This window comes from Erpetoichthys calabaricus, chromosome 4, assembly GCF_900747795.2.
Source record: "Erpetoichthys calabaricus chromosome 4, fErpCal1.3, whole genome shotgun sequence".
Lineage (NCBI taxonomy): Eukaryota > Metazoa > Chordata > Cladistia > Polypteriformes > Polypteridae > Erpetoichthys > Erpetoichthys calabaricus.
The window spans coordinates 198,780,730-198,795,801 of record NC_041397.2 but is presented as its reverse complement, the minus strand read 5'-3'; the positions used below and the strand labels follow the sequence as shown (position 1 = coordinate 198,795,801).

At 36.8% G+C, this 15,072-nt stretch overlaps 1 protein-coding gene across 2 annotated transcripts in view; it reads left to right on the top strand.

Moving 5' to 3' along the window:
• LOC114650491 (glycerophosphodiester phosphodiesterase domain-containing protein 5-like) overlaps positions 1 to 15,072 on the top strand; it is a 362,124-nt gene that overhangs the window by 280,675 nt on the left and 66,377 nt on the right. For both annotated transcript variants that reach the window (XM_028800153.2, XM_051927078.1), the window contains exons 3-4: positions 5,256 to 5,359; positions 14,965 to 15,058. In XM_028800153.2, coding sequence (XP_028655986.1) covers positions 5,256 to 5,359; positions 14,965 to 15,058 — 198 coding nt within the window. The remainder of the gene's footprint in view (positions 1 to 5,255; positions 5,360 to 14,964; positions 15,059 to 15,072) is intronic.

Sequence of the window (15,072 nt, the reverse complement as noted above, 5' to 3'; positions counted from 1 at the left end):
ATCAGGATGTCTGATTCCGCTCCACTCTTGTCACAAATCACACCAATCCAACACATTTGTTTATCATACATCCACCCAACGTTGCCTCCAGTATAACATTAGCATCTGATCCACCAGGAGTGTGATCGTGAGAGGGCAGGATCTCAGTTGCTGCTTCAGTGGGGAATATTCAGACAGTCAATTGGCACTCTTCACCAGACACCCAGATGACTTTGAGTTTCCCATCTTCTGTTGGGATGTAGCAGTGGTATTCTAGAGCACCAGGTACTGTTTCGGTCATGGAGAATCACGTTCATTGTTCAATAACATGAGATAGGACATTGTCATTTGATATGAAAAGAAGTTTTTGATAACGTATGATTGAAAACTCAACAATTACCATAATTGACACATGGCACATTCAGCCTATGTTTAGAATGGAAAATAAACATGAAAGATTTGCATAAGAAAAGTAAGGTTTGTGTTTTGAGAAAAAAGAGACATTGTAGAGTAAATGAAAAATGTTTAAAAAAAATGATTTGCACATTCCCACATGCCATTAGAGTGCTCTTAAAATGAAATCCAAAATGATGTTTTAGATTTGAGAGGTATGCTATTCAAACCCTGATATAGTTTTTCTGTTAATGGCTTTTTAAGAAAGCCTGTATAGCTATCTAAATAAGGGGAAAAAAATCAAACGTTTGTGTTGGTTACAAATACTGTGTATATTTCTGAAGCCTAAACATAGCTAAGCCAAAAAGTCAAGTTATGTTTTGGTCAATTTCAAGGCGCTACTTTGACCATGCACAGGGTCATCTGGGCAAAATGTTTTAATTTCATCACATACTATACCAATTAATGTATCGGCATGCAAAGTCTGAGCCTGCTTGATGGTTTAGTTCTTGAGCTATGGACTTGTAATATTTGATGAAAAAATTAGGTCAAATAAAATCGAGAACCCCATCGGTAAACTGGTTGTATCTTGGAAAATATTGATTTTACATCAAAAAACAAAATTACAGGGTGTCTCCTGACTAACATGGGGTACACCTGGTAATTTTTCCAGAATTTTTTTAATCCAAAGTGCGTGGGCCATTGGTTGATTTGACAAAGTATGAACCCTTTGATTTTTGTAATCAACAATCTTGAACTCTGAATGCTTCACAGCATCATCCTATGCCACTTCCAGAAGTCACATGATAGCAGTGGAACTCTGTTGTCAACAATAAATCTATAAATGTTTGTTCTCCACCGAAAAAAAAAAACATGAAATATACATCTGTTACAGTATATCAAAATAAAAAAAACATAAAATCAGATTAGACCAAAACCTTCATTAATTCAGATTAGACCAAAACCTTAATTAATTCAGAAAATTACAAAAAAAATGACCACGTAATGAAATATAATAAAAAACCTAGATTCTTAATAGTTATTTAAAGAGTAGTTGTCCGCTAAAAGAAATTCCCTTTTTTTAATTTAGAAGCAAATTAATATTTAATTAATGATCTAATGATGAACCATTAGTTGTTTTTAAATAATAAATACTGCTTTATTTTACCAGCAATTGAATCAAAGACAGTTTTCGTTTTGTATCTCCAAGTGGTAACGTATAGAGGATAAAGAACATTGGTCCCAGCACTAAATGTTTAGGGCCACATTGTCTAACTGCAGATAGGAGTAAAGGAGTCGTCTTCACATTTTGAAAATATGTTATATGTTCCATTAGTCTGTCTGATTGTTCATGCAACATGTCTACAGTCAGTAAATTAAGTGGCAGTTGGAAATGAGAAAAAAGGTTTTAGCTGTGTAGGCTTTTTCTCTTTTTACAAATGTTAAGTATTTCAAAAAATAACAAAGCACAGTATTCTCATAAGCATTGTGTGCTTATTCAGTCATGGTCCTATCTAGGAACACAGGTGGACTAAGACATAACTTCCCAGTCAACCTGTTTATCATTGGCTGCATTGGTGAATAAGTTACTGCAGCAGCTGAAGTGTGCTGCTTTCAGTACTCCACTATTTTAATCTATAACCATTTTTGCTTTGAGTCTGGTTCACTAAGATGGTATCTGACAATCTTTAACAACTGTTGTACTGTATGTATCAAAATAATTATATTGGAGAGTTAATTACACATTCCCAGTACTGTTTTGCAAAATTGAGTATGTCCTCTAATCAGCTAAACTTGTTTTCCTTTTTTTAATTCCCATTTAAACAGCATAATGCCAACATTAGTGCAATTTCTTTTAGTGTTATGCTTTGATTGTTGCAACTTGTTAAGTAGACCTGCCCAAGAGCGATCTCAACTCCAAATGCTCTCAGCATTACAAACCACCAGACCCCTAAAACCCATTTTAACAGTTGGAAACTGTGTTTGGATCACTAGATGACTGTTTGCCTATAGGTTCACTGCTCCTCTTTTTATATATACAAGATTTCACACAAAATGATTTGAAAAAGCATTTTTAAATTAACCAGTTTTGTGATTTTTACTTATTTGCTCTAACCTTTGACTAGTCCAGATGAAATATATTAGGAAAACAGACTTGACCTTTTTGTTCTCACTTTTGCCTGAAGTCACATTGCGCAGTGATAAAAAAAATAAATTTAGCAACCAGAAAAGAACAGGAATAAAAGCCACTGTCCTTCATTCTTGAACAATAGAGTTTTCAATGCTTATGTCTGAGCTTGAAAAAAATAATAATTATATACACTGTTGTAATAACATAGAAGGCCATCTCAATAACATAACAGGTAATTGTGCATTTATTATTCTGCATATACACATTTCATGTACTGTATATGTTTTCTGCTGGGATTATTTCAGGTGTTTGTGACTCCAAATCAAAAACAATATATTATTGGATTTAATTATTGCTGTAATTTAATGACTACCTTGATAGTTCTTTAATTTTAAGTTGAAAACAGAATTGACTGTTGTCCTTTTAAAGATATAGCATGTGAAATTGTGTTATTAATGTAATAGCACATCACAAGAGTTTTTGTAAAATTATGATAGCACTACCTTAATTGATCCTAAGTAGCCATAGTAGTCATATTTTCTTGTGCAGTGCCCATAACTGTACTGAATGCATCAACACAATTTTAAGTTTACAATTTTTTTTTTTGTAAAGTATGCAACATTGGAAGTGAATATCTGGAATACTTTTGGAATTCAAGCCCATACTTATTCCATGTGGTTGTGGTTCACATTTGCATTCCAGGCTATTTGGTGCCAGGTACCGGTACTTAAAACACATTTAATAGTTTGCAGGGCAAATAACAAATATGCATCTTTTTAACCTATTCAAATATCCTGACTGCTGATTTGGTTTAAACACTATATAAAATATGGATTTATTTGTTTTATAATATATCATTCAGCCTGTTGTCAGTACTTTAAGATCTGAGGGTAGTTGCAGAAACTGCAATCTAGTTGCTTTGAATCAAATATAAGAAACTGGCAAATTCTATTGCATGCTTGTATATCTTTAATAAAAAGTTCTGTATTGATTGAGGCGGTAAGTGGGGGGCGGTACCCGGGATGGGAGGAGGGGTTGGAGAGGGTGCTTAAAAGGGGGTGTGTTTGGGGTTAGGAGGTCGACGTTCTTTGTCTTGATTGTTCAAGTAAAAACTTTTTGGTGAGACTTTACTACGTCTGTCTGTTTTTTTACTGCTTCTCTTTTCAAGCCTGACACAGAGGTCGCTACAGTATCAAATCTTGCCAAACGTTTATCCCTTGTGTTACTACAGAAATTACAAACTGTTTCTGCTAAGTGATTACTGAAAGACTATGCATGTACGTGTGTAACAGACCTGCCTGCGTTGTACTTTTCAGGAGTGGATCTACCTTTATGAGACTAGGTTACTGAAAGTATTTTGTTATCTTGAGATTGCTGTAATTAAGAAGAGATACTCTGGTTTTGGTTTATGATTAATCCCACGTAAAGGAGATGGTTGTGTCTTTGGACTAACTTTAAATAAACTCAGAATATTCTCCTCGCCATCTGAGTAAATTCGTGGAAGCTTGGTTACACATGTGTAAGCTAGGAATAAAGTCAATATTTTTATCTTGTTGTTTTAATAATTTGCTCGTTGTTACTTTTCAGGTTATTTAAGCCATTGTTTTCTAACAAGTGCACAATTGGATACATGAAGTAGCTGCTGCCCTTTAGCATTCAGTTTCATTTGCATCTGTGTCCACTCTGCTGACAATTAATTGTCAGCTAATTTTGCGTTTTATTTTTTTTTTAAATATTCCAAGCTATCCATTATTTGCTTCAAGATTTTTTTTAATATCGGTTTTGAGGTGATCTGGTATTGGTGCCAAGGTCAGCATTTTAGTATCAGTGCAACACTAGTCCAGATATGCAAAGCTGCTAGAGATCTGTCATAGCTGCTAAACTTCCACCTAAGTGAATACTGATTTGAAGGAGATGAATACTTACACAATCAATTATTTTGTGTTGTATATTTTAGTTAGTTCAGGCCTCTTTGCAGAGATCTGTTTTCATGTTGATTTTCAACAGTAGTTTTTTGGTAATCATTGCCAAAAAAGTCAAATTTAATCCACTCAGATTCAATGTTATATAACAATAACATATAAGCCACATATTTTCTATTGGCACTTTAAGTGGCTAGACACTCATTTATCTTTGACTCATTAATGCTCAGTTAGTTATACTCAGTTATGGTAATTTAAAAAAAGATTATAATCAGTACAGATAGATTGAGCTTTGTGTCTCAATAAACCTAAATCTTATGGCATATTAATTAAAGAAATGTTACTGAGTTCAAACCACACAAATTTCCCTATAGAGAGGCTGAATGTCACATGAAAGTCACATCACTATGACATGGATGTTAGAGCATATTTGTGTTTTTTGGAAGGTTTACCTGAATTCCTGGGCACTATACTGCATTTATGTGTAAAACCCTGCTGACTGCCCCACTTCATCCAGTACAGGGTCACTGGAGTGTCATCTTGTCCTAGCAGTGTTGGGGCAAGGCATGAACCAGCATTGAGTGTTTGCCCATCATTAATATTTATGTTTATAACATTCTAACAGATTTGTATTGCATGTTGACATTCTTCTTTACTATGCAAAATAAGATTATACCCCAAAAAATTGTTAGTAATTGCAGTAATATTAGATTTTTGCTTATTTTAGCTCATTACTTGCTATTTTTTTTTGCATGCAGAAAAATTCATATGGTCTTTCTTTGAATTACTGTTGTTTAATAATGTACTGTATTGTTTCCTTTTCTTTGCAGTGGGAGCTTGCATGGTTCCTAGTTCTCTGCTCAACATTCTCTATGTTATTTCTATGGCTATATTTTTGGGTAGAAGTGCAAAATGACTATGATGACTTTAACTGGTGAGTACAAAGAAGGAGAATGGTAAACTGCATAGTCCCAAATGCTTTTTTATTTTTCTCATTCCTAAGATTTTCTAGTGTTTTCATTTATTTTTATTTATGTAAAATTAAAGTACTGCCATTAATAACTTTAAAGCAGGGTTGCAGTTCTACCTTACAAGTCTTTCTGATAATTCAGTTCACTTTTGGCTGTATTTTTCAATATGAAAGATAAGATGACTTTTATTTATTTATTAGTGATCTTTAGAAATATTAAGCATGATCTCACAGTAAAAATGCCCCTTTAGTGCTACTGCCAGTGTCCTTAAATAATCCAAAAAAAAAGAAAAATTACTGAGTTAGCATTTAGTTATTATTTAGTACCAAGATTGAAAAAGGTAAAGGATATTCCCATGCTAAAAAATAGAGAAAAGAAGACTAGAGACTTAATGTGTTGTCTGTGCTTCCTTTATCAGTTTTGCAACTGGAAAGGAAAAAAGTTTGCGTATAGCAGGGGACAGAAGGAAAAAAGCTTGGCGTGTTAAAGGAGTGAAAGACCAGAAAGGGTGTGGTGCAAAGAGCAGCTATTAGAAAAGATAAATAAAAGATTCAGAAGTTAGTCTGTCATTTACTGCTAGAGAAATGCCTAAATCAGGCCAAGGAGTGAGATTTTCTGCTTCTGGTCTTCTTTGAATAGTGTCCCTGAAGCCCCATGAAAGACAACAAAGAGATCAATGTGGCTATGATCAAGGGATGTGAAATGTTCTACAGCAGGCTCTGTACATCTTTAATCTTAATGACTCAAACTTGCTACCTCAAATAATCTCGAAGCTGTCTCTCTGCTTCACCTAAGTAGATAGCTAGGCACTTTTTGTAAGAAATGCAGTAAATTAGATTTTAACAAAGGATCCAGGTACGATCATATTCTTGATGACATACTTGCAACGGATATAGCACCTTCTATTACAACAAACTTGGTTAAACCCGTTTTAGTTGAATTAAGAAAGTATACTAGAAATTTGGAGCAGGACTGGATCAGACTGAATCACTCACTCTCACAGCGCTGGTGTCTCCTGAAAAATGTACCATAAGGCAAATCCTGAAGAACAAGTGATTAGAGTAAATATGAACTTAGGGGATACCTAGGTTTTTTAGCATTGGTATGAAATGCAGATCATGTTTGAATAGTGTTCAGTCATACTGTAAAAGGTGAAGGACAGAGGGTATAGTGCCTTGGTTTTTTTTTTAAATATAGCAGCATGAATTAATTGGTTGAAAAACAGGTTGCAATAGGAACATGAAAATTTGAAGCCCAGGTGCAGTTGCAAAATGTTTTTTGCTTTGTTGTTATGATATTATCACTGATGAAATCGTAGATAAGTTAGGTTAGGTTGAGGTCAGTCTGGGTGAGTGTGGTCTTTTTTTTTGTGATCATTTTTTTATTTATTCAAGGAATTAACATACATATAAAGAAGATCAATTTAAAAAACGTAAAAACTCTTTACCCCAAATGGCACCCAGTACCCTCCCACAAAGCCAAGCCGTATAACCTCACCCTCCAGAGCCTAGCAGCAGGCTTAAAATCAACAAAATGCATAGATAAAAGGCGAAAAATAAATAGGTAATAAAGGCATCAAGTACACTGCCCAACGTATCTAAATATACTGTATCTGTAATATCACTAGACATAAAATAGTGAAAGTTTTAATTTTTGAAACTGTGGGACATACTGAGACTTAGCGAGATCCCCTCAAGGTTGCTGGATATCATGGCAGGGCTGTACATTGGCACTGTGAGTGCTGTGCAGAGTGGTGGCAGAACCTCTGCGTTTTTCCCAGTTGATTCTGAGGTTCATCAGGGGTATGTTCTTGATCCTGCTCTGTTCAATGCTTGCATGGACTGGATGTTGGGCAAGGTGGGGTCCAGTGGCTGTGGGGCATCTGTTGCTGAAGAAATATTTACCGATATTGACTTTGCTGACGATGCTGTGATCTTCACGGAGTCAAAGGAGGCTCTGATCAGAGCTGTCAAGAGACTGAGCGAGGAGTCTGAGTGCCTGGGGTTGAGAATGATCCAGGCCTTTAGTTGACCTTTTAGGCACAGCTACCAGCAGTGTGTCTGTCTGTGGAGGGAGTGTCGACCTTGTTCAGAGGTTTACTTACCTTGACAGTGACATTCATGTCTCTGGTGACTCTTCTTATGAAGTCAGTAGACGGATTGTGAATGCTTAGGGGCAACGACATCCATGAAAAGGTGTGTGTGGCACTCCCGATAGCTATGCCAAAGGTGCAAGTCTTTAGATCCTGGTGCTTCCTGTCTTGCTATATGGTTTCGAGACATGGATGCTATCCAGTGACCTGAGACAAAGACTGCACTCCTTTGGTACTGTGCCTCTTCAGAGAAACCTTGGGCACCGCTGGTTTGACTTTGTGTCGAATGAGCGGTTGCTCATGGAATCCCGAATGAGGCACATTACCTGCATTGTGAGGGAGCGTCAGTTACGGCACTATGGCCATATGCCACGATTCCCTGAGGGTGATTGGGCTTATTGTTGAGGACCCGAGTGGCTGGACCAGGCCAAGGGGATGATCACATAACACCTTCCTGCAGCAGGTAGATGGTCATTTCCAGAGGGTGGGACTGGACTGCATGTTTGCCTGGGGGGTTGCCAACCAGGATCCCATTTTGTCGTGTAGTGGGTGCAGCAACGCACTGTACCAGTGCATGCTTCCCAACCTGACCTGTAGACTAGACTTCTCAATGTATTCTAAAGATGCTCCATTAACCTGAGAAATAGACAGTTCCAAATGAATTACGCTGCGTAAAATGTCTGTAAACATGGGAGATAATTCATCAGCACAGTGTCTTACGGCAGAGAAAGAGACATTGTCTGCACCAGCCAGAAAGATTTGGTGTGAATGATAATGAACTCAGGTTGTTGAGGGCCACAAGTTGGGTGCTCTGTAGTAGAGAGCTGAAACGGAAACCTGTTTTTCAGCTAATTAGGTTGAGAGGAATTTGGCTTAGGCAGCTATGGGTGTTTTGTTCCTGGTAATCGTTGGTAGATCATTGTAACCCTTTTCAGAGAAAAAATCATGGGTGAAAAAATGTTCTCTTAGTTTGGTCTTATGTATGCAATTGACATCCTTTACTACCAGATCTAACTTACATTTTATTTTTTTTTCTGCACAGCCTTGTTTCCATTCTTATAAATTGTCTTTAGTTATACTTAACTTTTCAGTTTTTTAAGAAATATGACCTCTTATGATGTATGTTTGTATTTGGTTGGAATGCAACTTTCCTGGTGTAAAATGATGCAAGATTCAGCTAATCCAGTACATTCTTCTCTGAACATGTCCTAGAATGTTGAGTCCAGGCCTTCTATATCCTTTCCACTGTCACACTAGTGTATTAATGCAAAACCTTTATTTCTAGTATAGGCTTGCTGTTTCTTATTTCTGTCTGTATTAAAGCACAAGAGTTCTCATTGAGTGGTTGGGTTTCCCATGGGGACCCATAAAATAGCACAGTAATACTCTGTACTACTGCCACAGCAGCACCTCTTCTTTTTTGTAGCTGAACATCCCACCAGCGGATGAGAATATGGGAAGTGTTTATCAATATCTTTTGAGGAGTTCCTGTAAAAAGAAATTTATTTTTCTGTTTATTTTATTTAGTTTTAAAGAAGATGTTGTTTTGCCATTGTATTATGGTAGGTGGTATTTGTTCACTCACTGGAATCTAATATTAAAATTTGGGTGAAGACATGAAAATGTTCATTGTTGAAAACAGACAAATCAGAAAGAAAACAAATACTTTTTCACAGCAATGCATGTTGGAATGCACTGAAACATAATGTGGTAGTGTGTATTCTTTTAATTTAACAAGATTAATTTTATCAGCAAATGTCAGAAGAAGGCAAAGCCAGTTTGTTTTTTTAAACTCCTCTTTTAAAACAAAACCAAATAGAACAAAAAAATGTAAAATGACTACAAACTTTGTTCAAAGCATCCTTTGATGTTTCAAACAGTTTCATGTCAGCTGAGATTTTAAATTTACAGCTGAGAATTGCTTTTCTTTCTTTGGTACTGCATCTTCAAAATACTTCAAATGAAAATGGTTACAGAATAAAAGTTCAATATGTATCATTTTTGTTAGATGTCTTTTGGAATTCGTCAATTTTCAGCAGTAGCGGAAATTGTCGATCAGGAAGAAGACCTGATATGCCCAATATGCCATGCTTATTTTAATTTTCCTGTAGTTAATGGACATTTATGCCATCTGTGAAATGAGCATTGACATTTATTTTGTTGTTGATACATATGGACAATAGAAAATAGACAAGATGCCTATAAGAGAAGAGTCATTACAGACTAAAGAATGTTGTGTAAACTCCTGGGCCAGATTTGTTTGGGCTTGTTTTACAGTCATATTTTCTTTAGATAGAAACCAAGTATTACGATGAAAGTTCCTCCAGTTCTAGTGAAGCTGTATGCCATCTTTCAAGGGGCTAGGGTATAAAATCTAAGTTGGTTTACTAAGCTAATGAGAGTGAAACAATGAGTGTTGTTTTGTTTAAAGTAAGTGGAATTTGTAGAAAAAGCATTTGAATGAGAAAAATAAATCCTAATGATGTAAGCTTTTAAGTGCCAAGGAGGACTGAGCCAGTCAGTCTAAAATTAGCTCCGTCTTACCATAATTACATTTTAAATCAAATGCTCTACTTGACATATAAAATATGATAGATATTCATATGATTGTGTGTAGGGTTCTCAGTGTCTGGTTTGGGGTTGCTAAAGATCAACTAAACTGTATCCGCCATGCACCTATTGTGAAAAATATAAGAAGCTGATTGTGTGTAAGTCACCATTATATTTACATAACCAAAGTCTCATCTGTCGCCAGAAACTGAATGGTTCCCTAGTTCTCTTTTATATGACTTATTCAGCTTGGTGACAAAAATGAAACCTCATTTTATAAAAATAGACTTGGCATCTGGAGGCTATTTTCTTGCCCCTAATGACCCTCATTTATAATGGTTACCACTTACAAAAAGACAGCTTTTTTCCTTTGTAAAAGGAATGAGGATTGCTTAGCTGAAACATTCCAGTGAAAATATTTGAGATATAAATCTGCTGAAAGTGAGCACTCTTATTCTTGAGTTTTTTACCTATAGTGTTTCCTATTTCCTTAGATTAAGGAAGGAAATAGTAATCTTTTTTATTTGTTGCAACCTTTCTCTGTTTTTCATCGTCATTGATTTTAATTGTCTCCTTTAAATTTTAAAATGTCTGGTATATATATATATGGTCAGGTCAGGTCGGACAGCATGCAGTGGTACAGTACGTTGCCGTACCCACCACACAATGAAACAGCTTAGGATCCCAGTTGGCAACCAACAGGCAGACACATGGTCCAGTCTAAGCCACAAGAAATGACCATCTATCTGCCGCAGCCAGCTGTTATGTGGGCGTTCTCTTGGCCTGTTCCAGCTGCTCAGTTTCTCAATAATGAGGATCCTGCGAGCTGGATCACCCTGGGCGAATCTGCCTCTCTCACGCACGCACGCACACACATTCATACATGAAAGCGTCACTATTTGAAAACGCTATGCCATTTGAACGTTTTGTTTTTTTTCGAATTTGTATGTACTTTAAGAAGTCTGCATTTTCAGTACCATGCACCATAACGAAGGGTACTGGCAAGATCAAAAAAAAAAACCATGTTCAAATGACAACTCATGTTCAAATGGCATAGCGTTTTCAAATAGTGACGTTTTCATGTATGAATGTGTGTGTGTGCATGCGCGAGACAGGCAGAGACAGATTCAATCTCCTCAGGTGGTTACTGGAATATAAAATAAACACTTTCGCAAAGGTATAACGAAACAAGTTTGCTTTTATTCAAGAATGAAACTGAATAACAAAAAATTCAGGTGACAACAAGATACCAAGCAGACATAATTCACCAGTGTTTGTGTGTCTGGTTATACCCCTTCAGCGATATCTTTTACAGGTTGCAAAACTTTACACCAGCTTTTACAGACTGAAATCAAAGGCTTTCTCTTTTTGGGCGCATACACCGTCGGCATGACCCTGCCAGATCTAAACACTAGCGTGGCGAATTGCTTGCATAGTAAAGTGACTTTAGCTGCAGGTGGAAGTCCCATTTTACTTAAGGTGCCAAGCAGAGTTGCATTGCAGGGCAGCAGTCTATTGTGAGCATCACTGCTCTTGTGAAAAGAAAGGAGATAAATGGTATCAACTCAGAGAGGTAGAAGCAAGTTTGTTGTGCCACATGAACATTGCTGAGAGAGTAAAACTGAATAATAAAAAAAGCACTAACTTTTACAAGTAGCCAAAATTTACACTAAGTGTTACAGACTCAAATCAAATGTATGTTTTTATTATAATTTTGTAATAATAATAATAGCAGCTCACTATTCAAAACACGAAGCGTTGGGACTCAAACCTGCAAACTTTCAGTTATAAGGCAGCAGCACATACAGTCATGGCCGAAATTATCGGCACCCCTGAAATTTTCCCAGAAAATGCACCATTTCTCCCAGAAAATTGTTGCACTTACAAATCTTTTGGTATACACATGTTTATTTCCTTTATGTGCATTGGAACAACACAAAAAAACAGAGAAAAAAAGCCAAATCTGACATAATTTCACACAAAACTCAAAAACCAGGCTGGACAAAATTATTGGCACCCTCAACTTAATATTTGGTTGCACGCCCTTTGGAAAAAATAACAAATCAAGCGCTTACTATAACCATCAACAAGCTTGTTACACATCTCAACTGGAATTTCCGACCACTCTTCTTTTGCAAACTGCTCAAGGTCTCTCAGATTTGAAGGGTGCCTTCTCCCAACAGCAATTTTGAGATCTCTCCATAAGTGTTCAATCGGATTTAGATCTGGTCTCATTGCTGGCCACTTCAGAACACTCCAGCGCTTTGTCTTCAACCATTTCTGGGTGCTTTTAGAGGTATGTTTGGGGTCATTGTCCTGGTGGAACACCCATGACCTCTGACACAGACCCAGCTTTCTGACACTGGGCCCTACATTGCGCCCCAATATCTTTTGGTAGTCTTCAGATATCATGATGCCTTGCACACAGTCAAGGCATCCAGTGCCAGAGGCAGCTAAACATCCCCAAAACATCTTAGAACCTAAACCATGTTTGACTGTAGGTACTGTGTTCTTTTCTTCGTAGGCCTCATTCCGTTTTCTGTAAACAGTAGAATGATGAGCTTTACCAATAAGCTCTACCTTGGTCTCATCTGTCCACAAGACGTTGACCCAGAAGGATTTTGGCTTCCTCGAATACATTTTGGCAAACTCCAGTCTGGCTTTTTTATGTTTTTGTGTCAGCAGTGGGGTCCTCCTGGCTCTCCTGACATAGCGTTTCATTTCGTTCAGATGTCGACGGATAGTTCGAGCTGACACTGTTGCACCCTGAGTCTGCAGAACAGCTTGAATATGTTTTGAAGTTGATTGGGGCTGTTTATCCACCATTCGGACTATCCTTTGTTGCAGTCTTTTATCAATTTTTCTCCTCCGTCCATGTCCAGGGAGATTAGCTACAGTGTCATGTGTTGTGAATTTCTTGATTATGTTGCGCACAGTGGATAAAGGAACATGAAGATCTCTGGAGATGGACTTGTAGCCTTGAGATTGTTGATATTTTTTCCCCATCCCAATTATAAAGTGAGCAGCCTTCCTGTGGATGGCTGCAGCAGAGCTACTCTCACGGAGAGCAGAAAGGAGTCTTATCTGCCATTTTGGAGCTGCGTGAGGTTTTTTCAGTGACTGGAGTGCCAGTCCTGCCACCAACCCCCAATTTTTCCCTGCAAGCTGGAGGAACACTTGCAGTGCCAGATGCAGTTTAACATCATACCTAGGACAATATATTGTCCACCTTAATAAAAGGATACGTGTCTGTGTATCTGTATGTCTGTGCAGTTGCTATGTCTCTGTCATTCCAACAGATGACACATTATAAACATTTGTAGTAATAAAATGCATTGCATTTGCCATTCCAATAGATGGAAAATCACAAACATTAACACTGCTTTTACAAATCACAAATGACAAATAACAGAGACATACTGTAAGCATTACATTTGCTTATGCAAACATAAACATTTGTAGTAATGCCTGGATGTGGATGCCAGCTTCTCCATAATATTTTTTGATATTTAACAGAATTCGTTATTGCTTCAAGTATCCCCAAACCATCTAAATACCACTAGCATGTTGGACTGTTGGCATGATGTTTTTGTTGTGGACATAAGGGATACTGTATCTGCCTGCATTCAATAAATGAAATATGTTAAAAAGTGTATTGGTTCAATCAGATGCCCTTAATGTAATATTAAATTTAGGTTGAACACCTGAAACATTTGGTGTCCAATAATTACAAAACAGAGGAAATAAGGAAAGAGGAAGTTAATTTATTCGTGGTATTATATTTTGTTAGAACTGGCCTGCTTATAGATACTGTAAGGGCGGAGTGGTGGCTCTGAGGCTAAGGATCTGTGCTGGTATCCAGAAGGTTGCCGTTTTGAATCCTCGTCACTGCCAAAGGAGATCCTACTCTGCTGGGCCCTTGAGAAAGACCTTTAACTTGCGATTGTTCCAGGGACACTGTACAATGGCTGACCCTGCGCTCTGACCCCAAGGGGTATGCAAAAACTAACAAATTCCTAATACAAAAAATTGTATAAGACGAAATAAAGAACAAAAAAAAAAACTGTTGAAGTCTCGTTTATACTGTCTTTTTCTTGTGAAGTTTTGACTGTTTAGAATATTAATTAATTAATTAATTAATTAATTAATTAATATTATCATCTAGTTTAAGCCTAGTTTTGGATTATAATAAGTTTGGCAGTGTCAAGAATATTTGATATCAGAACTGCTGTGATCATCAGATTGGTTCAGTGGCAAAAGTAAGGTAATGGAGTGGCAGCTGTCTCTATGCGCTCAAATCTGGCAGTTTGCCAAATGGTCTTTCTTCACCTCTGGTCAAAAACCAGACGCAAGGTGCTGAAATGCCATTTCTCTGATGTGGTGGGTTTAATATCTCAGCAATCCAGGAAAGGCCGTGTATAACAGCTGCTGTTTCTTCAGCCTGATAAGAGCCAGTTAAGGAGACCCAGAATATGCTGGTATGAGTATATCTCACACCTGTTCTCTGAATGTCCGAGGATCATCCAGGAAAAGATGGAATTTATTGTGGAAAAGAAAGTAAATCTGATCTGTCTCATTCACGATAGCCAAGCAATTTAGAAAATAAATACAGCAAAAAGGTGTCAGAAACGTGAGTTTTAAATAAGAAATTGCTCTAACAAAACTTACCTTCATGCTATAAAACATTGAATAGCACTTTTGTCTTGAATTTTTATTGTCAAAGGTACACTAAGATTATATTGTATAAACTTAATTAGATAAACTTTTATTTAGAATAATAGCTTCTTAATGAAGGTCAACTAGTTGATGATAGTGTTAGTGAATAATGCATAAAAGCTGAAGTTTGATTCCTATGGTACCAGATTTACACAAAAAAAAAAAAACATTTCTTCACATTGTTTAGTCTTTCTTTTTTCTGTTTAATAGGTTTCTGTATAATAGGACAGGCTCTTGGAGTGACTGGTCAGTTCCAATACTCATAGCAACAGCAGCAGGCTTTACATACATTGCTTTTTTATTGGTAAGTAACTTTAC